The following is a 21,402-nucleotide window of genomic DNA, read 5'->3' as shown; positions in this document are numbered from 1 at the left end:
GAGAGAAAAATCATAGACTTCTATAAATTGTGCTGCCATTTTTTAAGGAATCCACAAAAAGTCACATTTAGAGAAAAACATATCAGGATGAATCTGGGACACACGGTGACTTCTGACTTTTAGACATCATAAATCTGAGGTTATCGCTGCATCAAAGCAGTTTAAGAGCTCAGCTCACTTACATAATATTCTTCCTGTTTTTAAGTTTAGTTAATGATTTCCTACTTTTATCACACTGACCCCAAACACCCGGAAACAAACACTAATATGCTGCTGTACAGCGAGCACGTCTTTGAGCATAGAGTCACTTAATAAATCATTCATATTGCAGTCGCCTCAAACAGTTTTGTGCCTTTTGGCAGCACGACATTGTGGCAGATGACAAAACTGCTAGTCATTTCAAATACTTCCAATATAAAAGCTCTCAAACAAGCCTTCCTCCTCATGTTTCACTTAGCAAGGACATTTTCTGCCCTGCAATAGAAGGACTTTGAGCTAAGTTACTCTAAGAGCAGCTTCGAGCTTCTAAAAGCGTCATCAGCAAGATGAGAAACCACATTACAAGCATTTTCTTCAGGGTGGGAGTATCCACATGCACTGTGGGCAGTATTATCTGAGGATACGGACGTACAGTACCTGCTGAGGCTCTGGACTTTGTGCCAGGAGAGTTTGGACTCTAGCTGACGATGTGCCAGGGCAATAACCCTGAAGCCCTGCCTGGTGTAGGCCTCCAGAGTCTCTGTGAACGTCTGTGGGACTAAACAGAAGGTCAGAGCTATGTTGGTGTGACCTTATTATATAACATGAGACAAGATAAGAAATGATTTTGTGGGACAGGGAGGACATATTTTATTCATTTGTATTTCTTTACAGCAAAGTCAAATTAAAAGGGAGGAAATAACCATCCCATGTCTGACTTGTGTGCTGTCTGCAGAGGCTGGCCACCACCTCCGGTGCCCCTTTTAAGAAGGCGTCCATGTGTTTTGCCCCAAGCCTCCTGACCACCACGCTCATCCTCTGCAGCGCCGAGGAGAAGGGGAACTGACGCACAATGCCCATCTCACAGGCCTGAGGAGCAAAAGTCACATGTTTGAACTGGGGGGGGAAAAAAAAAAAAAAATTGCTCCGATTCTAAAAATGTGTTGATTTATTCTCTTCATAACAAGTGATTCAAAGACAGTTTGACAGCTGCTTCCAGGCTTCATGCTAGGCTATAATTTTCAGTTAGCTACGTCAGATTTACAAGATTTAACACTGAGTAACAAAGTGAATACAAAAACATTGATGTTTTCATGAAGTGGCAACTTACAGATAATTCAGAAAGCTCCTGAAAAAGAAAAAAAAACAAAATGTGTCATATTAGGAAAATCCGGCATTGATTTATAGTCATCAATGAACATACGGAGGTCACGGTACCATGCTCTGAGGTAGTGGATTGCTCTGATGGGCTTCAGGGACGATGTGCTTTGGAGGGCGTACAACTGTGGGCATTATGGGATTGTGGAGCGCGGTTTCTTCCTCTGTGGGTTCTTCTAGGATCTAAAACAAAAACATCACCTTTCTGCCTTGAATCACTGAGTCAAGGCTGCTGTAAATAAAGGTTGTTTTTTTTTCCTGGAGCTTGGAGCTGGAGATTTCACTTACAGGCTATCAGTAACTAACCACGCTAAACACTCAAAATCTCTGCTTACCCAGCCTGTAGCGCTGAACATCTTGAGGTCCAAAGGGTCTCCAGAGAGCTCTCCTTCTATTTTGGTCAGTGAGTGGCAGGTTGCCATGCAGGCCACGAATGTAGTGTTTACAAGACTGACTTTAGCAGCCTCAGACTCAGGTGAACAAAAGCTGCAGTGAAGAGAGAAGGTCTGACTCAACGACTCGATTCTTTGTAGGTGCGAAAGAAGCAAATCGTGACTCTATATAACTGTGTGAGAAAACAACACAAAGTTTCTGTGACATTTCCAAATCTGTTAATAGAAGCCCTGATAGTAAAGGTCTAAATTTCTCTGTCCAGTGTTTCATAGAGGCAAAGTTAAAGACTGTACATAAAAGATGGAACTATTGGTTCACAGGCTACTAATGTAAGCGCGGACGTTGTTTGGTTGGTTTTCTGAAATCAGAAGAAATTAGCATCGAGTGGATTCAACCGAGAAACAGTCCTCAGGATGTTTACTGTAGCAACATGTTAGCCACACCCTAAAGCATACGCGGCTTTACTCCAAAGAAAGATTTTCTAAAAAAAACAAAAAAAACAAAAAAACAACAACAAAAAAAAAAACAGACTTTTTATATATTTAACAAGATTTAAAATAATTGACTTTGCCCATAAACTCATCAACAAAAGATTTAGCAAGGTCAAAATCAAAAGTGAGTACGACTGTCACGACTGTGAGTACGAAAGCCTCAGACTTTCACGATCAGATACGCCCTCTGCTTGCCATCTACTATGTACAGTTTGGGGTGATCGTGGCTCAAGAGTTGGGCGTTCGCCTTGTAATTGAAAGGTTGCCGGTTTGAGCCCCGGCTTGGACAGTCTCGGTTGTTGTGTCCTTGGGCAAGACACTTCACCCGTTGCCTACTGGTGGTGGTCAGAGGGCCCGGTGGCGCCAGTGTCCGGCAGCCTCGCCTCTGTCAGTGCGCCCCAGGGCAGCTGTGGCTACAATGTAGCTTGCCATCACCAGTGTGTGAATGGGTGGGTGACTGGATGTGTAAAGCACTTTGGGGTCCTTAGGGACTAGTAAAGCGCTATATAAATACAGGCCATTTACCATTTTACAGTCTATGACCAAAGAAGACACAATTACTTTTCCTTCAGATGTGTCAGGACAAAATTATTAGAGAAACTGTTAGCGGACAGCAGTAAAATACAGATACATTCTTTGTTATTCAATAAATCAACAAGCCGCTAAATGAAGCATTTTAAAGCTATGATGCAGTGATGCAATACCGTTTTGTATGTGCCGTCTTTATTTTGAGAGAACTTTACAGAGACTAGACAGTAAAGCATGGATGGAGTGGGGGGGAGCAATATGCAGGAAATGACTGAGGGGCAAGTTGAACTAAGGCACCTGCAGTTGCCTTTGGCATATTTGCTACTTGCACAAAGAGGTGAGCTATAGCAGTTCCTATTTGTTTCTGGTTATACTCGGAGATCTGATCTTAATATGCACACGAATGGCAATAAACCCAAAGTTGCCACTTCCTACCTGCCATCCTCAGCCCTGTGAATGGCCCACAGGTCCAAACCGTCCTCGGTCAGAGTACCAGTCTGAGGGAAAACAAAAACTGCACATTATTACGAAGCTACCAACTCAGGCCTCGTACATCTCATCAGCAAGAGCAGGAAATCAATCTGAACAGCCCATAATTCTAGACAGTGGAACGGAACAAGACTAAGCAGCTTCCTCAAAGGACAAAACAAGGACAAAGATGTGACCCAGCATGTCTGTGTGGAAGCATTTAGCTGTTTAGTACATAATCTTTCTACCAACTGAGGTCAGTGTTAAAAATAAATAAATAAAACCAACAACAACAACCTTTAGCTCCTTTACAACCAAACAAACTATGAATAAAGTCTGTGTCTTTTTATTTTCAGAACTGATGAATTTGTTCCTTCTCTTAATGAATTATACAATCTAGAAAATGTTGGAAAATGCCTGGAAAAACAGACTTCACTGAATAATGAATCAAATTTATCAACTTTGAATGCTTTTCTCAAACTAACAACATTACAACCCGTTTCTCATTGTGCTCACTGGGTGCTCGTGATAACAAAAGGAAAATTACATGTCAAGCACAGCCTGCTTAGATACGTCTAAGTCCTTATAAACTTGTACAGCATCACTCTTTTGAGTGCATAAAGCTCGGTGCTATGAACAAACAGCATATTTGCACGACCACAGCTCTGCCTCGAGACATTTACGGTCATTAAATCATGCACTCACTCTCAAAAAAAGAACTTGTGCTTGAACTGGAAGTGGGTTTGAATGTGTTGAAAACCAATTTCCATGCATTTTGTCTGAGGACTGATTTCTGAGCTACTTCAGATCCTCAGCTTCTACATTTTCTAACTCACCTTGTCAAAGCAAACCACGTTAAGCTGACCGCACATGTTGATCCTCTGCGGACTGATGCAGAAGATGCCGACGCGCTTCAGACGCCGCTGTGCGTAAACGATGCCGGCCGTCATGGCGGCCGGTAAGGCCGGGGGCACGGTAATGGTCACGATGTCCAGAGATTCAATAATGATGGTTTTAGCTGGGACCTGGAGAGAACAGACAGCAACTGTGATTCAGCTCACTGAAGACCTTCATAAGCCTCTTAAAGAGCAGTAATACCTTGTTCATGATGCTCAGGACGATGGTATAGATGAAGCCGATGCCTGCCACCCCAACAAGACACAACAGGAACAGGTATGCGTCGTGGTACAGCTTGAAGTCAGTGGGTTTAGGGTAAAGAATAGAACGCACAAGTTGGCCTTTCTCTGTGCTAAAGCCTGTGGAGACACACAAGTAATACTCTCTGATTATTTTCTTCCTTTTGAGGGTGCTCAGTCTAAAGCAGAAGCTAAACCACCACAGTGGGTCCCAGTCCGTCTCTCTCCAGTTTACCTGTTCTCACCACAACAGCTTTCACCAGTTCTCCGGTGTAGAAGCGGGTCTGGATGACGTGGGTACCACAGTAGAGGGTGTGTTTTTTATGCTCATCTATATTGTAGCTCCTGGCTCCTTCCTCGCCAGCACTGGGCAGACTGGTCTTGGTGACTGGCACACTCTCTCCTAAAAGAGATTTTTTTTATAATCAAAAGAAAATATCAAAAAGAACAGATGCAGAAATGAAGACCAGAACACCAGAATGGCTTTTACTGAAATATTGCAGAAGAATCCCAGCAAAATATTTATTTAATTAACCACCAGGGCATCACATATTGTGACCTACAGGAGGGGAAAAAACAAATGGTGCCAAAAACCATGGCTACCAGGACATCACAATATGTGGACAGGATCCAGCTTTCAACATACAGTCACGTGAAAAACAAAGTCTGCATTTCACCTTGTCTGGTGCATATCAGCACAGAGAGCTCAAACAAACTGTCAACCACGGCGGTAGAGGCGTGATGATTCGGGTTTGTTTTACATCCACACGACCTGGCACCCTGCAGTTATTGAGTCGACCATAAACTCGTGATAAGTCAAATGTGATGTCATCTGTCTAACAACTAGTCATTGAACAGGACAACGATCCCAAACACAGCAGCAAATCTGCATCAAGATGTCTTAAAAAGAAGAGAATTGGGGTGTTGCGAATGCCTTGGCAAAGTCCAGACCGCAAACTTACTGAAATGCTGCGGCAGGACTTTAACAGGAGAACTGTGCATATCTCGATGCCCAAAAACGTTAAAAAGCTAAACACTGTGAAATAAGTGGCCCAAAATCCCCCATAATGATGTAAGACACACGTGTCATACATAAGTTATTGCTGCCAAAAGTGGTTCTACAGGCTAATGAATCATAGTGTATTCTTAGTTTTTCAAAGGACCGTTTACAGTCATGTGAAAAACGTTCTTCACATGACTGTACTTAATTACATGGGATATTTACTTATGACAAATAGTCATAAAACAAAAACAACACCTAGCAATACAACGAGGCAGACATAAATAAAAGGAACAAACGTCAAATATAAAAATTCTATGATGTAAAAAATGTTATTATCAGATGATAGGCAAACAGATGACTTTTAAAATGAGAACACTAGAGATGCAGAAAATAAAACATCTCAGAGCTCGCATCATTCCCATTCACATATAGGCAGGCTTCAGCGTCCACCTGGCTTCAAGTCACCTCGCTGGACAGCTTTGGAAAATGTGAAGAAGGAAGGCATTTTGAACTTTTGTAATTTTTCCAAACCATGAATCGTAGCGCTAATTAAAGACTGGACGATGCTTTTAGTTTACTCACTGGTTGGGGTGGAAAAAGTCCAATTTCAAAGTATATTAGCGTGTTTTCCTTTAGTTGGTAAACAATAATGTGCAAATGTTAGAAGATGCTTGCCTTGGATCCAGGTACATCTGGGTCCATGTTTTCAGGACGAGCTTCTACGTTCTAATGTGACTACTGCAAAGCCCCGCCCACATGCTCTTAAAAACCTCCTGTTTGTGAACGCCAGCCAATCAGAGTAAAATTATCTTAAACTGAGCAAAGTGTGAGGTGCCTTAACAGCTTTCTAACTGAGAGCAAAAGGTCAGAGAAGGATATGATGTCCAAATCTATGGATTCATTCAAGGAAAGCAGATGAACTTTGCATAAGTTAGAGCCTGCTGAACTTGTTTTAAAGGACCAGTGATGATACAATAAAGTAATGTATGACAATGTGGGCAAAAAAAAAAAAGAAGAAAAAAAAAATGCAATGATGACATAATAGCTCATCAGGTTATTCCCTGTAAAATGACAAATGTGACTTAAGTTCTTCTGAACTGTGGACGGGCAAAGAACGCCTCGCCGTGGCATAAGCTAATCAGTCCTTCAGCTAGACGAGCTAAAAATCAAAGCCAGCTTAATCTTTGATATATTGTAGCAGTGACGGAAGTACCAGCTGCCTCTCACGAACAGTCATAAAGTGTAAAGAGATAAGTGACGAGAGATAACCACTGATTCCTGGAAGAACGGTAGTAACTTTTCTCCACGGCGAGCGCGGCGAAGAGCAGTCTCACCTGTCAGCATGCTCTCGTTCACAATGCAGGTTCCGCAGACGAGCACTGCGTCGCACGGCATTATCATCCCATTCGCTGGAATGGCGATGACATCGCCGGGCACGAGCTCCGTTGACATGGCCTGTTCAATATCTGTGGTCAAGATCATGAAAGAAGACTTTGGATACACACTGTCTCTGTAGCCAGTCACAAGGCAAAGCAGCTATTAGCTGTGTGTCATGATCAGAGATGAAAACATGCCTTTATTCCCTCTGCACACAGAAACACGAACCACGCTGTGGGCTGCCACCATGTCGTGCAGCATGACGTATTGCTGAAAGGAGAAGAAAAACAGCTCTTGAAAGGCACCAGAACACAACTGCGTTGAAAACGGGTGACCGAGAGCAGAGCCGTCTCAGGCATGACCCACCTTTTTAATGGTGTACAGTGAGGTAGCGATAGAAATGATGGACATTAAAACAATGGCCGAGGCATAATAATAATAATCTTCAAAGCTCCAGAGAATAATGCTGAAGAGCTGGAAGATGTAAAATGGGTTCAAGACCTGAAAAAAAAAAAAACATGCAAACAGGGGGAATTAGAAGAAATGATAGATGTGCTGTAAGAAAATATGTTATGCAAGAGCTTGAAACTCACCTCCTTTACCAGAAGCTTTAACAGAGAGGGCACTCTCACTGCAATCTCATTCTCCCCAAAAAACAGCCTCCTGATAAAGAAGAATCCAATTTGTCCATCATGAAAAATCCATCTGCTGCTTCTTCATTTTTTTTTTTAAATGAGCAAATAACTTAAGAAAACAGCCTGTAAGAAAGCCCAGCATGTACCTGTAGTCTTGTAATGTTTTAGAAAGCCCAGAGCTGTGCTCAGAGTGAAGGCTTGCACAGCTCACATTCACATCCTCCAGGCCTCTAGAAAATGAATACAATTCATGTCAACTGCAGCTGAGCAGAGCAACACACACACCGACCGGGCATAACATTATGAGCACTGACAGGTGAAGTGAATAACACTGATTATCTCTTCATCGTGGCAGCTGTGAGTGGGTGGGATGTATTAGGAAGCAAGTGAACATTTTGTCCTCAAAGGTGATGTGTTACAAGCTGGAAAATCTGGGAAGTGTGAAGATTTAAGAGTCTGACGAGGCTGGGCCTGGGCAACTGAGTCAGAGCATCTCCAAAGCTGCAGCTATCGTGGGGCGTTCTCGGTCTGCAGGGGTCACTGCTTCATGTATGCAGGATGTGCAGGAGAAACAAGTCGGACCCATGGACACCCCACCTCCTAACTTACATGACCTAAAGGATCCATTGTTTGGTGGGGGCTGTTTTGGCAGCAAAAGGGGGACCAACACAATATTAGGCAGGTGGTCATAATGTTATGCCTTATCGGTGTGTATCTGATCATGCAGAACCTGGCAAAAACTATGCAATCAACAAAAAAACTATTCTGTTACACCTCCTCACGCTTTTACGTTTAAAGCATATATAATATATATATAGCATATATAATTTATATATATATAAATTTATATATTCATATAATTTAACTGAATTTGTAAAAAAAAAAAAGCTGTAATACATGTAGCACATCAAATATTCTGAACACAAGACTACAGCACACATACTCAGTGGGATGCTTACTTGTATAATTCAAAGTTCTGCATCACATCATTCCAGTAGTATCGAGCGCTGTGGTGGACGAAATAGTGAACCTGAGAGGGGGAGAGGGGAGAATCCAAACACTTAGTCTGTGAAACAGATTTGTTTAAAATGGGTTAGTTAGAAAACTATCAAATGGTAACAGGAGACACGGCTTCATACTAAAGTACCTGAACCAGCTGCCTGTGAGAAAACTGTCCGTAGCAGTCTTCGTGTACAGCGCTGACACCAAGGTCTCCGTCTCCATTTGTTACCTGGCTTTCAGGCTGGGAAGCCAAACTGTCAAAGGGCTTCTTCCCAGGAGCCAACATCACATGCACTTTGGCTCGAAACCACTGTCTGAACTCATCCTGAGGTAACAATATAAAGCAGCACAGTTTTCCTGTTCGTGAGGCCACACCAAATTTATCAGACACAGTATGGAACAGTATGTGTGCCACAGAAATAAAATGCTTCATTTCAATATTAACCTACAGCACATACCGTTGTCCTGAGCAGCACTGTGTGTGCGTCCTTCAGCGTGGTGTGAGTACAGGTGCTCTTCACACCCCACTCAGGTAACCAGTAGAGGAGCAGCAGCAGGAGACCACCAGAGCAAATAACACCTGCGCCCACCAGGATCATCTTCCACAGACAGGGTCTGTAACCCGACACCTCCTGCACAGATACGCTAACATGTTAACATGGCTGCGTAGTTGTCTCTTGTCTGTAAAACACCTGGTAATATGCTGGATTCAAGGACTTATTTCAGCCACAGATTAATTAATAGACAAGTGATTCTCTACTAAGTATTTCCCAAAGCAGGTGGATGGTGTGCACTGGAATGCATCAGGAATGGCATCCTTCTTGCAATCCACCCTTTTATCTGTGATTGGGACCGGCACAAGGAGCTCGCTAGCTTGTGACCCCCCCCCTGAAGCTGGTGCCTCCCCCCAGTCTCAAACCAGGGATGGACGGACAAAACCTGCATTATTTCATCTAACTGAAACTGAATTTGAAATCAAAGATATTCAATGTGTAATAAATACTAAGAGAATTGGAAAAACATATTAGTGACTTATCCTAATCTGGAGTCTAACACCGATTTACATCTTATATGTTAATGCACAGCTAGCTAGAGGTGGGACTCAGTAGACAACCCACAATACAATATTACTGTGATTATTAACATTGTGTGACCTGCTGAGCACTGCAGTGACATATGTTGTTCAACTACAAATTATGTCCTCAAAGTTAAACTTTATCAGTATCTGTTTTGTTGCAATACGATAAAGTTATCTCACGTCAGTTATTTTTTGGCTGCAAAATGAGATCATCAAGCGTACCAACACTGTCCTTAAAACCTGCTTTAAATGTAAGACAGTCTGCTATCAGTCTGTGAATGAATGGTAATTACGTGCAATCTGTTTCTGATAATACACCAATTAACTGCGACAAATCACTGAAAAAAAAAAAAAAAGAACATCAATGCTGTCTACATAAAAAGAAATTCACATTTAACAGTAATTCATACACTCAACAAAAATATAAACGCAACACCGTTGTTACTGCTCCCATTCCCCATGGGATGGACGTAGAGACCTAAAATTCATTCCAGATACACAATATAACCATCCCTCCCAAACAGTGGTCACAAATCAGTCCAAATGTGTGGTAGTGGGCACATCTGCTATATTGAGATAATCCATCCCACCTCACAGGTGTGCCACATCAGGATGCTGATCTGACATCATGAGTAGTGCACTGGTGTACCTCAGACTGCCCACAACAAAAGGCCACCCTGGAATGTGCAGTTTTGTCTCACAGCAAAATGCCACAGATGCCACAAGCAATGAGGGAGCGTGCAATTGGCATGCTGACAACAGGACAGACAGACAACCAGATCTGTCGCCCGTGCATTGAATGTTCATTTCTCAACCATAAGCCGTCTCCACAGGCGTTTCAGAGAATATGGCAGCACATCCAACCGGCCTCACAACCGCAGACCTCGTGTAACCACACCAGCCCAGGACCTCCACATCCAGCAGGTTCACCTCCAAGATCGTCTGAGACCAGCCACCCAGACAGCTGCTGGAACAATTGGTTTGCACAACCAAACAATTTCTGCACAAACTGTCAGAAACCGTCTCAGGGACGCTCAACTGCATGCCCGTCGTCCTCATCGGGGTCTTGACCTGACTCCAGCTCGTCGCCGTAACAGACTTGTGTGGGCAAATGCTCACATTCGATGGCGTCCACAGGCCACAATTGACAATCTGATAGACTCCATGCGACGATGTGTTGCACTGCATGAGGCAAATGGTGGTCACACCAGATACTGACCGGTTCTGGGTCCCCAGACCCCCAATAGCGCAAAAAAACTGCACATTCCAGGGTGGCCTTTTGTTGTGGGCAGTCTGAGGTACACCTGTGCACTACTCATGATGTCAGATCAGCATCCTGATGTGGCACACCTGTGAGGTGGGATGGATTATCTCAATATAGCAGATGTGCCCACTACCACACATTTGGACTGATTTGTGACCACTGTTTGGGAGGGATGGTTATATTGTGTATCTGGAATGAATTTTAGGTCTCTACGTCCATCCCATGGGGAATGGGAGCAGTAACAAAGGTGTTGCGTTTATATTTTTGTTGAGTGTATTTAATTATCAGAGTTTAAGTTTGTAGTTTTTCCATCGTATTTTAATTAATTTAACAAAAAAAAAATTTTTTGGTGTCTATATCGATACAATATCGCAACACAAAATGCAGCTATGCTGTATCAATTACCCCCCACCCCATTACTAGTTACCTTTTTTAAGAAGGATGCATACTTAATTGCTCCCAGTATAAAGAAATTGTTAATACTACCGTAATCATAGGGGTGGGAAGTAACGAAGTACAAATACTTTTTAAGTGTACTTAAGTAGAAATTTCAGGTATCTATGGAAGCCCATTTCCGCAAGTAAAAAATAAATAAATAAATAAATAAATAAATAAATAAATAAATAAATCCATAACTTGAAATTTTGAGTTATTTTTTAAAATTTCAACTTATTAACTCAAAATTTTGAGAAAAGTAACTCGAAATTTCAAGTTAGCTCTGCCAATCAGTAATCTATGTGAATGATGTCATTTCCTTGTTACCCGGAAGCTGAAACCTTCAGCTACAAATGCTACAGCTAAGCTACCAGTATTACATCCAGTCATGAATCCACAGATTGCTGAGTATTTTCAGCGTGGCTTCAAAAATGATGAAATCCTTGTGTTATTAGCTGAATCACATGGCGTTACTATCAGCAAACGTACTCGCGAAAGAGCCAATTTGTTGCGATCCGGTTATAGTGCGCGTTACTCTGCGCCATATGCTTCCAGGTAACAAGAAAGTGACCTCATTCACCTAGATTACTGATTGGCAGAGCTAACACGAAATTTCGAGAAAATAACTCGAAATTTTGACCTATGGATACTTGTTTTTTTTGGGGGGGGGGGGGGGGGGGGGGTTTAGTGGCGGAAACGGGCTTCCATAGGTATCTGTACTTTACTTGAGTTTTTTTTTTTTTTTTTTAAACAACTTTTTATTTTTACGCTCTACGTTTTTAAACAAATATCTGTACTTTCTAATCCTTATATTTTCAAAACAGACTCATTACCTTAGGTTTAAGGCATTTGAGGAGAGTTATTATTTCATGACTTTCAGATATCAAACCGACTTGAGCCTAAACAGTAACACATGAAAGGCCATCCTGTTCCAGTACTATTCGGCAAGTGATGTGCCATAAAAAGAGATTAAAGATGTAAAAAAAAAAAACTGCCTGGTAAAGTTAAAGGGATTAAAGTGAGGCGTGTTTTCTTTTTTTTTGGTACAGTACCAGAATGACTGCAGGTGTCCAGAAGTTGCAGTACTTCAGCATCTAGCTAGCCCCACGAAAGATGAGCGAGCATAAAGGCAGTAATGTTTTGTAAATGGCAGCTAATTTCAAATACAGCATTTCTATCAGCAAACACACAAACAGTTTGTGTGCAGTTTATCTGCTAACTAAAGGTCGAGCTGCTGGTTTTCACAAGGAGAGAAAAGAAAGAGAGCCAACTTCACTCAGAGATGGAGAAAGATGACAAAGACAGGAAAGGAAGAGAGGTTAGATTTAAAGGTAAGGATGGCTCATTGGTGTTTGACTAACTGGAAATGTAAATCTTACATGTAAGTCCCCTTTTTTTAAATCAGATACTGGGTCTGTACATGTCACATTATGATGTTTTGCAGCAGGTTGCACAATATGAAAAACAAACTGAGGTAGACTAACTGTGCTATTTAAAGGATACACGAAAATCCTCTGCAAGTTAGCACAGGATAAACAGGTTTGTTTGCTGCACTGTGATGAGTTTAAAGTAAAGAACAGTGTGTGACCGGTGCACAGTGGCTAAGGTTTCATGGTCAGAGTTAGGTTACATGAAGGGTGGCAGAGATGATGATGCTGAGATCCATTCACTGAATTCACCTTCATACCAACTTTATAGTGTCTAATATAAAGACAGCATAAATTGTGTACTGTATCGAGGATGGAAATCAGTAACATCTGCTGACATCTGGTTGAATAAAGTTGTGTATTTTGAATTTATTGTGGTTAAATTCATATTCTATTAAACAGATTCAGGCTGACTACAATTAGAACTACAAAAATTTGCATTTCCTGCGAAAATGCTGTGTGGATGCCTTAATGCTGAAAAAAAGCTGAAAAGGTTGAAAAGTTGCAAAAAGTTGCATGGCGGTGAAGAAACTGAAAATTCTGCTGAAAACAGGTGAAGAAGCAGAAATGTTTTGCTGAAAAGTGGTGAAAATCAAAAAATTCTACTGAAAGGGGTAAAGACGGAGAAATTTTTTCTGAAAAGTGTTGAAATTTTTTTTTTGCCGTGAGCAGGATTCGAACCTGGCCCTTCTGGTCTCACGGCAGCTACTCAGCTCACTGAGCCAAACTCATTCTCACAAAGAAGAGGTGGAGAGACTGACAATTCTGCTGAAATGAGCAGAAGCTGCTGAGATTTGTGCTGATAAGAGGTGAAAAGGCTAAAAATTTTGCTGAAAAGAGTTTAATGAGCAGAATTTCTGCAGAAAAGATGGAAAGAAGCAGAACGTTGCGCTGAAAAGAGGTGAATGAGCAGAATTTCTGCTGAAAAGTGTTAAAAAAAAAGTTTAACTGTTAACTGAAAGAAATGTTGCCATAAGCGGGATTTGAACCCGGGCCTCGCAGTCTGAGAACGGCTGCTCATCTCACTGAGCTAAAACACAGCTCAAACCGGCAAGGAAAATCAGTGACCACACTGATAATGTGGAAAAAATGGGCAAAAAATAAAAATTAAACTGAAAACTTTGCATGAAACAGCTGGCAGAAAGGTTCTTCAAAGAGCTACTTTCTTACTCCGAGTACATTTCAGAGCCTGTACTTTTTCACTTATACTTGAGTAAAGAAGTTGAATCAGTACTTCAACTTTTACTAGAGTATTTTTAAACAGTATCTGTACTTCTACTTAAATACAAAATCTCTGTACTTTTGCCACCTCTGCTAATCACTACATTCCTTTTGCATTACTCGCACTCTCACATAATTACCAGTTAACAACATAAGCTTTAGTTTCCAGTAGAGATGGACCGATCCGATATTACGTATCGGTATCGGTCCGATACTGACCTAAATTACTGGATCGGATATCGGAGAAAAATAAAAAATGTAATCCGATCCATTAAATATCACGAAAGCACCTCACAAAACTTGCAACACGCTGTAACTCACCTCAGAACGTTAGCACGTCGGAGCAGTATGCATCACGTGATAGAGCGGCTGTGGCATGCGGGACCTTGTCGGTGGTCTGGATAGCATTTGGAGCTTCGCTAGCAACCCGGCATTTCATCTCCGACAAAGTTATCCCCGAGAGAAGTAAAGCAAGTGTGTAAGTCCATCTCTGAATGTTTGTAAAGCATTCCTGCGTTAAGCTTAACAAGCGATATATGGAGCGACTGCCTCTTCTCGCTGCTACTTCAATCATGAAACTGCTTAACTATCAGCTGATCGGCTTTTCTGTCGCGAGTTCGTCTCTCTTGTTTGCTTTTGGCCCACTTTGCACCAGAAAGAGGAAACCAGCGGCTGAACAACAGCAGCACGTTTAAGCTTGATCAGCTGTTGTTAGAATGTATTTAATATTACTTTCTACTCGAGGATCTTTTTCTACGTAGCTGACGCTGGTAACTGTGCAGGGGCGCATCTAGCAAAGTTTAGCCAGGGGGGCCGATAGGGCATGAACAGGGAAAAGGGGGCACAAAGACATACTTTTCTTTCTTATTCTCATTTAAAATGTCTCGCTTTTAATTATTTAATATTTATCTGAATCTTACACCCAAAGTTTTAATCTGATGTAAAATGTATAGAAGTCCATTATTGTATATAGTAACTGTTAAGTCTAATATACCCTAGTAAGCTATAGTACTTTTTCCTTTGGGAAGGTACCATCTGTGCAGTCTGCAATTTTGTTGAAGAAAGATGTTGAATCTATTTAATATTTCTTGAAAAAGAATTGATTTCTGTGCATTTTTTTTCACACTGCATCAAATTAAGGTTGATTACGTCGATTAAGCATCATGAGGTGGCGCGTGAGGGGTGGTTCCCTATTTTTTATTTATTTATTTTTGTTGTTGCTGGGAGTTGGAACCCTATTAGTTAGGTTGCTTAATATTTATGCTAAGTACTCTTTAAAATACCAGAATAGGGAGGATGGTGTAGGTTTAAGTTTATTAGATTGATCAGTATTGCTGAACTATGAAATTTTTTTTTTTTTGCATACAGGTATAACAGAATAGCTTTAGTGTAGTTGTTGTTTTAAACTTGAGTATGAACTTGCAGCAAGATATTTAAAAAACAGTTTTGTTGATTAAAAAACACTATATTGGATTCATATCGATATCGGCAGATATCCAAACTTATGATATCGGTATCGGTCATAAAAAAAGTGGTATCGTGCCATCTCTAGTTTCCAGTCACACACACACACACACACACACACACACGCGCACACACGCGCGCACGATCCTTGAACACAAAGCAATAATGTAAACCAGCCCAAAGAATCTTGAAAGCGATCACTATGGTGATTCTACCTCAGAAACACGTACAGGTAGGAATGGATGCTACATTTATATTTCAAAAATAGCGATAATCACTGCTTTTGTTACCTGTTGAGGTTCAGGCGGCTGCTGGTTTTGGCGTAGGCAAACATTCAGCGTTAACACTCTGGGTTCTTAGCTAGCTCTGTGTTAGCATGCTGTCTAATGTTTGCAAGGAGCTGATGATGTCAGTATAATGCGACTGTTTCTGCATCGTGTTCTTGTTCCCTCATGCAAAGAAAAAAGGTAATGCCCAAATTTCCACTCTTTAAATGTTGTACACCACTCCGGTTTTCCAGCTCTCTGCACATTAACTGAAATCAGCTGACTGTAGCCCAGCAGACAAAAATGATACACAAAATATGCCGTTTTAGTTCTACCTGCCTGACGTGCAGATAACTGGAGAGCCTTTGTAATTTAAGTACCGGCATAATTGCAACTTTAATACAGTAATCACATTGCATTCAGTTAGTGCATTACCAAAAAACATGTTACTTTGTAGCGAGTTACAACTATCAGTATATTGGATTAATGCAATGGCCTGCCAAATAATACTGTCTGCTTAGTGGTTCAGACCATCCAAGTATTTATTGGTCTGTTACTGAACGCCAGTTAGCCATGTCCATGTGTTACAGGAAAAATGATTCTATGTTTCTTTACCTTCTTTTAAATGTGCAAGCATGCCCTTTTGTCTATGGTTAGATTAGTTTAGAATTATCTTTTTAGACTTTCTCAGCAAAGACATACTGTTTTGGGACATATTGTTTTAGATTGTTTTATCTCTCACAGCTTTCTCCCAGCTCTCTGCTGACGAGACTAGCGCCACATATGGAGTTGTTTATTTTATCTGTTTTGTATTTTCTTATCCTGTTCTCACTGTCTTTCCTATAAAAAGTGCCCAGCCTCTGTACACGTGTGAGTTGTTCTTAGCAGCTCACCCGTGTACACGTTTGATAAAGAAAGTAACTTTGTCTCATTGTGTCTTTATTTCTCCTGGGTTTTTTACAGAGTTTTCCCCCAACACCATGCGTTTTGCCCATAGTTTATGGCTTCCTAGTGTTAGGTGATAACTTAGCTCTCCACCCACATGTCTAAATATTATAACTTCTGGATCTAGTAAACCAACGGGCCAACAGTAACACAGTTGAGGCTTTAACACGCCAAGTCCACAGACCATTGGCTGATGTCCATCTGTAGTAAACACAACCTGCTTCCTTCAGAACAACAACAACAACAAAAAACAAAAAACAGTTGTACCCATCTGACTGAAACTCACTCTTCTTTTACACAATACTTACACACACTGGTGCATTTACATGCCAAAAGTAGATGATATGAGAAAACCAAAAAGTGAAATAACTGAAATGATACTCACCATCTCATCCTCCAGGCCTGGGCTGATGAGCTTCACCTCGTTCGCCTTCATTTTCTCAGAAGTCCCGAAACTACGAAGAAATGCAAAAAAGTATAACTTGTCACCACTGTATACCCCGCAGGTGTGTCATCACTAGTGGAAGCTCTTCAGCTATCAAGGATCTCTTCAACTCTGTGTAGTCGATAAAGGTCCTTCAATAGCAGTCAAGGGCATAAAATGACTTCATTTTATAGTCTCTCAAGAGATAGCAACCTAAACTAATAATGAAGTCAGCCATTTATTATTTATTAATTTTTTCCTATTTGGCTTTTCATCATTGGAGATGAAAATAAAGTTAGATACAAGTCAAACAACATCACGACAAGGACAAAAATCTTATCCGTGAGATAACCGATGAGGTGTCTGTGTGGAAGAAAGATCTGTCACCGAACCCGCCTGAACTGAAAAATGCTCCAACGTATTCCAAGCCTCTTGTGATTCTTCTGCAAACATCTACCTTCATTAAGTCCTGACAGTTCATTCTTAATGTTGCCGATTTTCAAGTTTGCCGGAACAGTATTGTTGATGCACTCAATATGACTCGAAGCACTTTATACACTTGCTTTATTTATCTATCAAATCAATAATCAGGAATGTAATAAAAACAGACAGTGTGTAATCTGCACATCATAATCCTACTCACTCTGCATGACCCCAGTCCAAACACATCTGTTAATTACTTATAATAAATATAAGAATAGTATTAAGCAACAATCAGTGCATGATAGGCCGCAATATACACAGAAACCTTTGCACTATTGTTAAGTTCAAAAACAGTCACAGCTGCAGTTTTGTGTGCGTCATCCGCCTGACCTGGCCCATCAAGAGCTCCATGTCTGTAATACAGTACTTAATATTTAAAATGTACTTTTTCATTTAGCACTCTTTGCAATTTTGATTTAAAGGTTTAACATTAAAGTGCATTTTTTATTCCACGGAAAATTTTAATTAAAAAAAAGGAAAACAAATAGACCTCAGCTTTGATCAGCTCTGATCAGATGCATCTCAAAAACTCACAATATCTTTGGAAAAATTCAAAGTTTTCTCTCAGTTATTTAAGAAAGTGAAATTGTTACGTATTCTAGACTCGCTATACAGAAACTGCAATGTGATAACTCAGAGTTTACAGCTCAAAGAATTATTGAATGAAAAGTATTCAAAGATTTCATTTGGGGTTTGGGTGAATTATTATTTAAACAGTGTAAATACTGTGTACCTCTTGGTCTAATTCAGTACACGCAACCACAATCATGGGGAAGCCGGCTGACTTCACAGTTGCCCAGATGATGATCATCGACATCCTCCACGAGCAGGGTGAACCACAGGAGGTCACAGCTGAAAAGGCTGGCTGTTCTCAGAGTGCGGTATAGAAGCACATCAACAGAAAGCTGACTGGAAGGGAAAAGGCGCACAAGCACCTTCAGCCTTAAGGTGACTGTGAAGAAAAGTTAAGTCAAGAACTTGGGAGAGCTTCAAGAGGAGTGAACTTAGACTGGTGTCTGCATCTACAGCCACCGGGAACAGAGGTCCTCAGGAAAGGAGCGACGAGAGTCATAATAGGAAGCCACACCTGAACCAGGGATTCAGAAATGTCTTACCTGAGCTAACGAGAAAACGAACTGCTCAGCGGTCCAAAATCCTCTTTTAAAACAGAAGTAAATTTGGCATAGAGTCTGGATGAAGAGCAGAGAGGCAAAGAACCCGAGGTGTTTGTAATCCAGTGTAAAGTTTCTGCAGTCTGTGATCTGCTGGCATCGGTGGTGGTTGGTCCACTTTATTTTTTATCAGATTCAAGGTCAACACAGCCATCTACTATTAGAGCTTGATTGGCCAGCCAACTCACCTGATTCAAACACCACAAAGAATCTATAGAAGAAGGTGAGACAACCCAAAAACAAGGGGAGCTGGAGCCCACTATCAAAGCAACCTGGGCTTCAGTAACACCTCAGCACTGCCACAGACTGAACTCACACATGCACAAATTCATGGTAAAGGAGCAGAAACCAAGTAGAGTGCATAAATGAAGACGATAAGAGATGAGATTGGTCTCTTCCAGATTTGATAAGGATAGAAATCATAAACTACACCCTTCATAGTTATCAGATCTGATATGAGACAATATCTTTTAGCTAAAGTTGTTAATTCCTCCAGTGGAGCTTGTGGACAACCAGCAGATGTGCATAAAAGCAGTTCTGTCCAAACACCTTACCAACAGCCTTTATATTGGCTTTTCCTTTAACTTTCCCTTTATCTGTATATAAAACCACTTTATCACCATTAAAAAGTCACTAAAAGTGAACACACGGTGCTTCTCTGTGCCAGGAAAACTTGTAGGGGCAGATATGAAATAAATAAAACTGAAACACTGCTGCACTCTGCAAGAATCTGACACTCTATGTAAGCAATGGCTTCCCAACAGCTTGATCTTAAATATATTGGAGTGTCCAAATCAAAGCCAGTCCTGAATGTGTAGCAGGGATTTAGCCGAGCTGTTCAAGTACACATGTGCAACATGACAGCTTAAACCCTTCAGCACATGCAGCCCACACAGACCCAGGTGTGTGAATCCTCTAAAAGGTGTCTCCACCACATGCCAGCCCCACTTGAGCCATATTTAACAAATCCGACAACCAAAGCGATAAACGCGCTGCTTTAAATGCGAAAATTTCAACTGTTGATGTTTGAGTGTAAGAGCAGAAAAAACACAGATTTCCACGGTTTTAATCACAGCCTATCGGGCATGATCAGTGGACGCAAAGCACTTTCCAGTCTCTCTAACTTTCACCAACATGGCTCAAAGTCGTCAAAAAGTTTCGCAAGCTGTCGCTAAACTGAGATTTGGCGCATTTTTTGCTGAAAGCGTCCAAAAACGTTACAATCATCGCGTAAACGAGCGTGGATTCATGCGAGCTGCCGACTTACCGATGCCTCCACTCTCTCTGCTGGATCAGATCAGCCCCTGCATGGTGGAGCTGCTGCATTAAAGTTTGCTTGGATGCCCTCTGCAGCCCGCAAACACTGCGGATCGTGCAGCGAGTGTCTGGAGAAACGCGCGGTGGACACAGCAAGAGATCCACGCTGCGAGGCGACCCGGACCGTCCCAAACCGGTCCATTTACAAGGAAGTGGGGAAAACAGGATGTGAGGTCACTGAAGGACACCGCTTTTGGGGCGAATTTCTGCAAGTTGCAACGAATCGTGTGCAAGGCTGACTCGCAGTATTCAGACTGGTTATTCGTGGTTTGATATTGGGGCACGTTTAGCCGTGAGGGTGGTGTTGTTTCAGGACGGAGGCCGCTAAGAAGTTTCACCAAGTTAACCTTTTATCTCTTTATTGCAGATGTTAAAAATAAAACACACACAAAAAAAAACTTGGTTTTGTTTCAAAAATCTATTTCATCATCTTATCAAATCGTAATAAACGTTTTGACATGAAGTCAAAGGAGCTTGGAAAGAAGCTCCTTTGCTTGGAAATAGCTCCTTTGACTACGATGACCTGGATGACTGAGAACCTTCACAGACGTTTTGACATGAAATGACGTTACATGAGTGCCAACAAGGCGGGCTTCTTTCATGAGTTTTTATATATTTATAAGATGAACGGTTTAAAGTGCAAAATATGACAACTGAATTTAAAGCTGTCAGATGCACGAGTATTGACCATTTTACAGAAACACACAGGCTTCACATTAAATCAAGAGAAAAGAAGTCATATATTCAAAGTTCAGCATCCTGCGATCCACCTCTGCGTCCTTTTCCTGAAACAAACATATACATTAACTTAGTTTCCATTTGATCTGAATCAAAGCTAAATAGCCAATTAAAATTTAGGTCAAAGCACAAAATGATAAAAAAGTAAACTCCAAATTAAATCCTTATCTGGACAGGTTTTAGTTTAAGTTTAATAATAGCCGAACAGTCTTAGTCTGTTGTCTTGAATATATCTACATATGATTCTGCAGATTTGTAGTACTGCAAGCTTTCCATTTGTAGTCTGGCACATGTTGTGCAATGTCATTTTTCACTGTGCCACAGCAGTCTGTCCCAGCACCAAGCAAAGTGCAAGCTAGGCACAGCTCAGTCATGTAGCTTGTTGCGGGTCAGCAATGTGTGTAAACAGCTTAAATTTGTTAGTGTTACTCCAAAAAGCTCTGCAGATCTACTAAAGCTCTGCCTGCTTTGCTCTATTCTTCCCTCAGAATGCCGAACCCAGCAGCGAGCACAGCGCTTGTTAAAACCTGCAAAAGTCATCAGATCATCAGAAGGACGCACAGAATGATTGTCTAAAACAAAGTCGGTCCATAGTGAGCACCAAGTGCAAAATGATGTCATTTTGAGTTTTATGTTTTAAAAGCATTGGAACAGGGCAACAAGAGGCTAAAAGATTAAGCGGTACTAAAAAGAAACACCTGGAGGAACAATTTAAAATGAATTGTGTTAATCAGCAGCAGGTCAGTAACGTGATTTGGTTTAAAAAGAGTATCTTAGAG

At 41.2% G+C, this 21,402-nt stretch overlaps 1 protein-coding gene across 4 annotated transcripts in view; it reads right to left on the bottom strand.

The window, feature by feature from the left end:
- LOC101482989 (polyamine-transporting ATPase 13A3) overlaps positions 1 to 20,122 on the bottom strand; it is a 34,805-nt gene extending 14,683 nt beyond the window's left edge. For 2 of the 4 annotated variants that reach the window (XM_012924472.5, XM_012924475.5), the window contains exons 1-19: positions 19,836 to 20,122; positions 16,875 to 16,944; positions 8,848 to 9,021; positions 8,535 to 8,714; positions 8,347 to 8,417; positions 7,534 to 7,617; positions 7,346 to 7,415; positions 7,119 to 7,253; positions 6,950 to 7,022; positions 6,710 to 6,841; positions 4,608 to 4,775; positions 4,335 to 4,492; positions 4,073 to 4,261; positions 3,204 to 3,265; positions 1,692 to 1,842; positions 1,417 to 1,539; positions 1,310 to 1,327; positions 918 to 1,095; positions 637 to 757 (exon numbers count right to left, since the gene is read on the bottom strand). In XM_012924472.5, the coding sequence (XP_012779926.3) occupies positions 637 to 757; positions 918 to 1,095; positions 1,310 to 1,327; positions 1,417 to 1,539; positions 1,692 to 1,842; positions 3,204 to 3,265; positions 4,073 to 4,261; positions 4,335 to 4,492; positions 4,608 to 4,775; positions 6,710 to 6,841; positions 6,950 to 7,022; positions 7,119 to 7,253; positions 7,346 to 7,415; positions 7,534 to 7,617; positions 8,347 to 8,417; positions 8,535 to 8,714; positions 8,848 to 9,021; positions 16,875 to 16,944; positions 19,836 to 19,894 (2,216 nt within the window). In that variant the 5' untranslated portion in view covers positions 19,895 to 20,122. Of the gene's footprint in view, positions 1 to 636; positions 758 to 917; positions 1,096 to 1,309; positions 1,328 to 1,416; positions 1,540 to 1,691; positions 1,843 to 3,203; positions 3,266 to 4,072; positions 4,262 to 4,334; positions 4,493 to 4,607; positions 4,776 to 6,709; positions 6,842 to 6,949; positions 7,023 to 7,118; positions 7,254 to 7,345; positions 7,416 to 7,533; positions 7,618 to 8,346; positions 8,418 to 8,534; positions 8,715 to 8,847; positions 9,022 to 16,874; positions 16,945 to 18,129; positions 18,595 to 19,835 lie in introns of those variants that run through there. The other 2 variants (XM_012924473.5, XM_012924474.5) reach the window with 2 other exon arrangements.
- Positions 20,123 to 21,402: the final 1,280 nt, after the last annotated feature.

This window comes from Maylandia zebra, linkage group LG18 (assembly GCF_041146795.1).
Source record: "Maylandia zebra isolate NMK-2024a linkage group LG18, Mzebra_GT3a, whole genome shotgun sequence".
NCBI classification, from domain to species: Eukaryota; Metazoa; Chordata; class Actinopteri; order Cichliformes; family Cichlidae; genus Maylandia; species Maylandia zebra.
This window is presented reverse-complemented; position numbering and strand designations above follow the sequence as displayed.